Source organism: Furipterus horrens, unplaced genomic scaffold (genome assembly GCF_987537825.1).
Source record: "Furipterus horrens unplaced genomic scaffold, mFurHor1.1.pri manual_scaffold_1, whole genome shotgun sequence".
Taxonomy (NCBI): Eukaryota; Metazoa; Chordata; class Mammalia; order Chiroptera; family Furipteridae; genus Furipterus; species Furipterus horrens.
In genome coordinates this window covers 204316879-204324496 of record NW_028327171.1, presented here as the reverse complement: position 1 = coordinate 204324496, position 7618 = coordinate 204316879, and the positions used below count along the sequence as shown (strand labels likewise).

At 52.5% G+C, this 7618-nt stretch overlaps 1 protein-coding gene across 1 annotated transcript; it reads left to right on the top strand.

Moving 5' to 3' along the window:
• The first annotated feature begins 481 nt into the window (after positions 1-481).
• On the top strand, positions 482-6963 carry PRKAG3 (protein kinase AMP-activated non-catalytic subunit gamma 3). Its single transcript, XM_090284060.1, has 13 exons — positions 482-514; positions 897-936; positions 1391-1546; positions 1909-2282; positions 3294-3375; positions 3786-3844; positions 3960-4005; positions 4214-4268; positions 4452-4578; positions 4677-4842; positions 6072-6109; positions 6283-6429; positions 6777-6963. The coding sequence occupies exons 1-13, from the start codon at positions 482-484 to the stop codon at positions 6891-6893; spliced, it is 1440 nt and encodes a 479-aa protein (XP_090140186.1). The 3' UTR covers positions 6894-6963.
• Positions 6964-7618: the final 655 nt, after the last annotated feature.

Here is a 7618-nt window from a genome sequence, read left to right as displayed (position 1 = left end):
CACCCACAAACCCATATCCCCGGCCTCCCAGCTGGCTGCAACTTGCCCTTTCTAATTCCAGCACCACCCACAACTGAAGTTTGTACAAGGAAGAAAGTTAAGCTCAACCTGCCTCCATTTCCCCTTGTTTGGGGCCTGAAAAAGATGAGAGAGCCCTTCAGAGAAGGAACCCAGGACACAGAGCTCACCCCCTCCTAACCTCAGTGCCCCCACATTGTTCCAAGCCACCTCCATTACATCGGGGTCCGGGAGGCAGCCCAGGACCAGACATTAAGATTCCAGTTTGCCGCTTTCCTCCCCACCCCGCCCCCAGACTGCTGGGCTGGAGCTGCTGAGCTGAGTGGGTGGACCCTTCCCTCCCAGCTGTCTGACACCCAGAGAGAAACTGATCCGGGAGGGTGGGGTGCCAGGGGCCAGGCCCAGAATAGTGCTGCCCAGCCTCATCGTCCAGCACTCGCTCTCCATTAGTCCCGCTGGCCGCATGGAGCCCGAGATGGAGCACGCACTGCGCATGGTACCAGGGTTCCAGGGAGTCCATGAGCTGGGGACACAACACATTGTGTGAATGTGTGTGCGCATGTGTGTGCATCTGACCTGGATTTTCTCTACGTATGTGAGTATGTGTCTGTGTATATATATTCCTTGGGTGAGTGTATGTGGTTCTGTGTCTGGGAACGGTTGAGTATGTGTGTTTCTGAGTGTGTATAAATATTTGTGTATGGGTGTGTGTGTTTATGTGTGTGGGGGGGTAGGTATTTATGTGTGTATATGTCTGTGCGTGTTTGTGAGGTGGGTGTGTGTGTATGTGCTCACATGGGCACTGTGGGAAAGGACAGACCTGTGTTCTGGAACACAGGGCATTTTTCCCACCCCTTCAGACATTCTTCTCCCCACAGACCCCATCCTGGAGCAGTCCTGTGGGACCTGAGAACCAAGGTAGGTGGGGTGGCCCCTCCTGGTAGGACCGGCCCCTTTTTTCTGGGCCCTCAATCTCGCCCACCCCACTAGCCTGGCTTTTGTCTTTCTCCTTTTTCTTTTCTGTTCCTTTTTGTTTCTTCTTCCTCCTTCCTCACTTCCTCCTTCCCCTTTCCAAAGCAGAGAAAGTGGATCTATGTAGTCTGAAGACTTAGGCCCTGGTTCTGACTTTATCACTTAGTAGCTGTGTGATTTATGGCAAATATTTTAACCTCTGTAATCCCAAATCCCTTATTAGTAAACTAGGAATGGTAATAATGCCTCCCTTATAAGATTACTATGAGGTTTGAATAAGAAAATGTCAGAGAAAAGCCCTTTGAAAGTTTGCAAATATTAAATAGTATTACTAGCATATTTTAATTGATTCTGTTACGTTACTCCCTATTAACCAAACAGGCCCCATTCCCCCTTCCAGAGCTGAGCTTCCTAGAGCGAGGAAATAGCCCTTCATGGCCCTCACCAGCCATGACCACCAGATCAGAAAGAAGCCATGGGAAACGGGGGGCCAAGGCCTCAAGATGGACAAGGCAGGAGGCTGTGGAGGAAGAGGACCTGCCAGGCCTGGGGGAAGGTGAGGCCAAGGCCAGTTCTGGGGGGAAATGGGGAGTGGGCACACAGTGGGAAGTCCCAGAAGCCTGGGGTTTAGGCTCTGCCCTTGATTCTTCCAGAACACAGACTTGGACCCAATCCTCCTCTTGTAGCCTCAGTCTCCCCACATGGAAGAGGACTAGCCCATTGCAGAGCCAGGGACCCAACATGGGTTACTTGGGACAGAGCCACTATCTTGTGTGACTCCCTGACACCCAGCTCTCTCATCTGCAAAATGGGGCCCACAAAACCCAGGCTTCCCAAGGCTGCTGTGAGGATAAACTGAGACAGCAGATAACAAAGTATTTCAGACAATGGAATTACTGTCCTCTCCCCCTCACACAGGTCCTGAAGCCAGGCCAGCTCCCGAGTCCACTGGGCTGGAGGCCACATTCCCCAAGGCCACACCCTTGGCCCAGGCTGCTCCCTGGGACATCCTCCCCTCTGAGTGTGCAGCCTCAGCCCCTGGCTCCAGCACAGACGATCTGGAGCCGGGCAAAGAGGTCCCAACCACGGCAGCCTGCAGGTATGAGCTCAGCCTGGTGGAGGAGAGGCCTGCCCCGTGCCCATCCCCGCAGGCCCCGTTACCCAGGCAGGGCTGGGATGATGAACTGCAGAAGCCGGGGGCCCAGGTCTACATGCACTTCATGCAGAAGCACACCTGCTACGATGCCATGGCAACCAGCTCCAAGCTGGTCGTCTTCGACACCACACTGGAGGTGAGGCCACGGCTCTGCCCACCTCCATCCTCACGGGGCTGCAACCACCACTCACACCTTCCAGGATACCCTGCCTGGCCAGGCCCCCCTGCATGTCCGGTTCCTGAGCTCTTTCTTGGCACCATGGAGACCAGTGTAGGGAGGGCTGCTACTCTCTGTCATTATAGCTGTGCCACTTAGTATCTGTAGGATCTTGGGTCGGTCACATTACCTCTCTCATCTTTATAATGGGAGTAGGAATGGCTACTTTGCCCTACAAGTTTCAAAGGACTCCTGGGACAACCAAGGATAGGTAAGAGCACTTTGCACATCCTGAACTATGTATGTGGAAGATACTGCAGAATAGTTTAGGACAAAGAGCAGGGGCTCTCGGCACCAGATAAATAAGATGAACTCTGGTCCCTGCTCTTCCATTAGGCTGAGCTAAGTAGTGCTTATAATTCCGTTCTTACCTTCATGTATAGTAAAGCAGCATTTTCCAAAGCATGGTATGTGTGTTATCCTCAGTCCATGATCTTCTTCTAGTGACATAAGAATGAATATATTTGTATTAGTAGCTTTCTATTTTTTAAAATCTGCATTAGAAATACAACCAGCATGTTTCGACAGCATTGCTTAGGTTGAGGCCAAAATGAGTCAATGTAAAATTTATTTAGAGAAAAATATTTTGTAAATTCTATGTAAATAATTACATCTTTAGTACTTAGACTAACAAAATTATACTGTGTGTGTCTGTACACATCTGACTTCTGAGTGAAAACAGTTTTTCATACCCTGGCATGCCTGGTGAGGGGGTCACCTCAGTGCCTCTGGCCATCAGCAGCCTTATCTCTGGAGCAAATGTCCCCAGCAAGGATTGTGTCTGGTGTGTGCTGTGACATGAGGAAGGCAGGCTGGCCCATGTGGAGGAGGACCCATGAGAAAGCCCCATAGAGGGAGACCCTGGTTGGGACAGGGTACCACTGAGGAGCAGTGAGAGACTCACCCTCAACTGTCCTCCCTGGCCCTCAGATCAAGAAGGCCTTCTTCGCCCTGGTGGCCAACGGTGTCCGGGCAGCACCTCTATGGGACAGCAAGAAGCAGAGCTTTGTGGGTGAGGAGGGGCTGGGGAGGCAGAGGTGTTGGGGAAGGGTCCCTCAGAGGAGGGACCTTGTGAGGTGTCTCTGCATCGATCTTCCCACCTGTGGAAGTGTTGTGACCAGCTGACCCCTCTAGCTCTAGTGCCCCAGGGTCACAGGTCATGGATGCTAAGTAGGAAAAGAGAAAAGGGGAAGGAAGAAATTATGAGAATAGGAGGGTGTCAGGGGAAGAGAGAAACTGGAGGGAAAAGGGAGAGCTCATTTCTCAGGCACAGGGCGAGCTGCCCTCCTCCCCTCCTCCCACCGTTCCCACTGCCGTGTCAGCACCAGGCCACCGGCAGGGCCTGGGAGGAGGGTCTGGGCCCTCAACCTGCTCCCCACCACAAGGTCCCAGGCTGACCCCCTTTTCCCCCCCAACCCACAGGGATGCTGACCATCACAGATTTCATCTTGGTGCTGCATCGATATTACAGGTCCCCCCTGGTGAGAAGTGGGCTGGGAGTCTGGAGGACACCCCCTGGGCTGGGTGGTGGGGATTTCTGGGAGCCTGGTGCCCGAGGGGCTCATGTCTGACTTCTAGAGTCCTGTCTGTCCCTAGGTCCAGATCTATGAGATTGAAGAACATAAGATTGAGAGCTGGAGGGGTGAGCGGGCGGAGGGGACCTGGAGAGGGGCTGAGGGTGTGTGGGTGATCGTGGGGCCAAGGACCTGAGGGAGAGGATGGGCACTGGGAGGGAGCAGAGGAAGGGTGACAGGGAGCCCAGGGGCCTAAGGGAGGGGTTGCACTTTGGTGGGCTGTGCAGTAAGGCAGGGTAGCCGGTTCCCTTGGCCTGATTTGGGCTTTTTCTGCAGAGATCTACCTTCAAGGCTGCGTCAAGCCTCTGGTCTCCATCTCTCCCAATGACAGGTAATCATCCCCAACCTGAGTCCCCTTGCTCTGTACCGTCCTCTTCCCCACCCCTCAGTTCTGAACTCACCTGCGCATCTTGGGAGGGCTACACGGCAGACTTGGCACCCCGTCCTCCCTTCAGGTGGCTGGGATGGGGTGTCTCTCCCCAGGCTGCCTCAGCTCACTGCTCCTACCCCACAGCCTATTCGAAGCCGTCTACACCCTCATCAAGAACCGGATCCACCGCCTGCCAGTCCTGGACCCTGTCTCGGGCAACGTGCTCCACATCATCACGCACAAGCGGCTACTCAAGTTCCTGCATCTCTTTGTGAGCCCGGGGTGACCCTGACTGCGGGGGAAGGGGGCAGCCTGGAGCGCGGGGGGCTGCTGCACCCTGACGGCACCACATTTCCCCAACCCAACCAGGGCACTCTGCTGCCCCGGCCGTCCTTCCTCTACCGAACCATCCAAGATATGGGCATTGGCACATTCCGAGACTTGGCTGTGGTGCTTGAAACGGCTCCTGTCTTGACCGCCCTGGACATCTTTGTGGACCGGCACGTGTCTGCGCTGCCCGTGGTCAACGAAGACGGTACCCACCCCAGGACGGGGCTCGGGGGGCAGTGGGGGGAAACAGTGAGGAGCGGAGGTCTATGTAGCATCAACTTGGGTCCCCAGGTGTCCAAGGGCTTTGAGCCTAGGACCAGTTACTTAGCCTCTCTGTGCCTTGGTTTCTTTATGTGTAAAGTAGGAATCCTATTAACACCCATCCTCCCACTTAACAGGATGATTTGAAAGGATTATGTGCAATCAAATGAGCATACTGAAACAGTAGATGAGGTTTTTCATTTTAATTCATCCTAAAATGGGCCAGAGGACCCAGTCTGACCACAATTTCTTGCTCTGAGAAAGGGTCAGAGGAATTACGAGATCACTTCTTTGGTAAACCATGGTTGTAAATGATTTCCAAGTCAAAATTGCCATAATGAAGCTAGATCTCAAGGAGTATTTTATTTTTGATTATGAAGATTTTCAAATGCATGAAAATGATAAAAGAAAAAGAAAAAGAAGCTCTATAATGAACCCCACGTATCCATTGCCTGGATTAACTACTTGCCACAATCAGTTCTTTTTCTTTTCTTTTGCTCAAGTAATTTAAAATAAATTATAGACATCATGCCATTTCACCCCTAGACATTAGAGTCTGCATCTCTTAAAATGTTTATTTCCTGTATCACCTAACAAAATTATAAATAATATTATCTACTATCCAATCCTAATTCTCATTTCCCCCAAGAATAACTTTTTTTTACATTTGATTTTTTCACACCAGGGTCAATGAAGGTCTATACTTTGCATCTGCTTCTTTTGTCCCTTAAAGCTCTTTTAATATAAAACAGTTCCCTCCCCACGTAGTTTTTATGACATTGATGATGAGAAGCCTGGGTCAGTTGTCCTATAGAATGTCCCACCTCCAGGTCTGCCTGTGTGCTTTCTACAGGAGGCCTTTACCTTGTTCCTCTAGTCCTGTGTCCTGTAAACCCAAAATTAGTTTAAGGCTGGATCAGATTCAGGCTAGAATATTTCATAGGCGATGCAATGTACTCATATGAGGTCCCACCAGGAGGCGTGATGTCTGGTTGTCTTTCTCTCCATGATACTGTTTGCTGAATAGGTTCAGAGTGGCTGCCTGATGCTTCACTCTAAAGCCTGGAGTCGGTGGTGGGGAATGTTGGGGAGTTCATTCCCCAGGGCTTTGCACAGCATCCTGGTTCTGATCTGAACCTATTCTTTCTCTCACCCCACCTGCCACCCCTGCAGGTCAGGTCGTGGGCCTGTACTCCCGCTTCGATGTGATTGTAAGTGTCAGTGGGGAAGAGAGGGGAGCTGGGTGTGCTGCAGGGAGGTGGTGGGTGTGAGACACAAAGGTATCTGTGGACCAGGAGGACCTTTTCAAGTGTGTAGGGGCTGGTATCTGTGGAGCTAGAGCCTGGTTGAAGAGGTACTAAGGGGCACTTCCCTCCCTGCCCAGCACCTGGCTGCCCAGCAAACCTACAACCACCTAGACATGAGTGTGGGAGAAGCACTGAAGCAGAGGACCCTGTGTCTGGAGGGCGTTCTTTCCTGCAAGCCGGAAGACAACTTGGGCGAAGTCATCGACCGGATTGTCCGGGAGCAGGTACCCCATGCTCCCAATACACTGGGCCCAATCCTTCTCACGAACTGCTCCAGCTCTCCCTATGCATCAGGCACCGACCCTGTCCTATTTCATGGCCAAGTTCTTGATGTCCACACTGGTCAGAAACTGGTCCTGTCCATGGGGCCCATATGCCATGGGCCACACAGCCAGCTGATCACCCCAGGGAGGTCAGAACCTCCCTTAACTGGTTTCTAAGAGACACTCTCCTGCTCCGTCTGTTATGTCAAGTTGTCGCCCCTGATTTTCCCCTGATTCTTGATGCCAACCTCACTGGTTGCCATAGCCACATGGCTGTGCTGCCTTACTGAACATCTGTGGACCCGCAGGTACACCGGTTGGTGCTAGTGGATGAGAACCAGCATCTCCTGGGTGTGGTGTCCCTCTCCGACATCCTTCAGGCGCTGGTACTCAGCCCTGCTGGCATCGAGGCCCTCAGTGCCTGAGAAGATCAGAGTCCTCATTCCCAGGCCACCTTCCACACCTGGAGCCCATGAAGAGAGCTGGGGCATCAGCCTTCATCTTCCCCCACCCCCATTAGCTGGTTTGACTCTGGTTCAGGTAGGTTCTGCTCTGGGCCACTGGCCTCAGCACCAGACCCTGGGTCTTTCTGGGCTCCCAGATCTCAGACTGGGGCAGCCTGAGGATGGGGAGTGGCCCAGCTCATAGCTGAACAGCCCCATGAAAAGTACAAGTGTCGGAACTCGCTGCAGGGCCATCACGTTGTTCCATTCTCAGTCGCGGTCACAGAGCCTCTCATAAGTGGGGTGCACAGGGGCCAGGCCAAAGGCAAGGGCAGTGTGATGCAACTTCAGGTGCTCTGGGGAGACTGACCTGCCCTTTCACAATTCAATTTCCACCTGCTTGGAATTCCACGCCTGGAAGGAAGCAAGTTAATAAAGCCTTGTTAAATGGAATTTTCTTGCTCAGTAGGAGCTAAGGCTAAAAGGAGGGAGCTTCTAATACTCATCTCAGCAAATCTGACATGGTCTCAGACCTTTGCTCAGGAGCGTGTTTGCTCGAAGTTTGCAGAAGGGTGGGGACGCAGATTCCACCTACTTGGCAGCGCATGGCAAGACTGAAGTTCTCCTATTGGAAAGCAACCTCTCCTCCCCATTTAGTCACCGTCTTCCCTTCTCTTTTCCTCACAGGCTTCTCCAGCCCTCCCTAA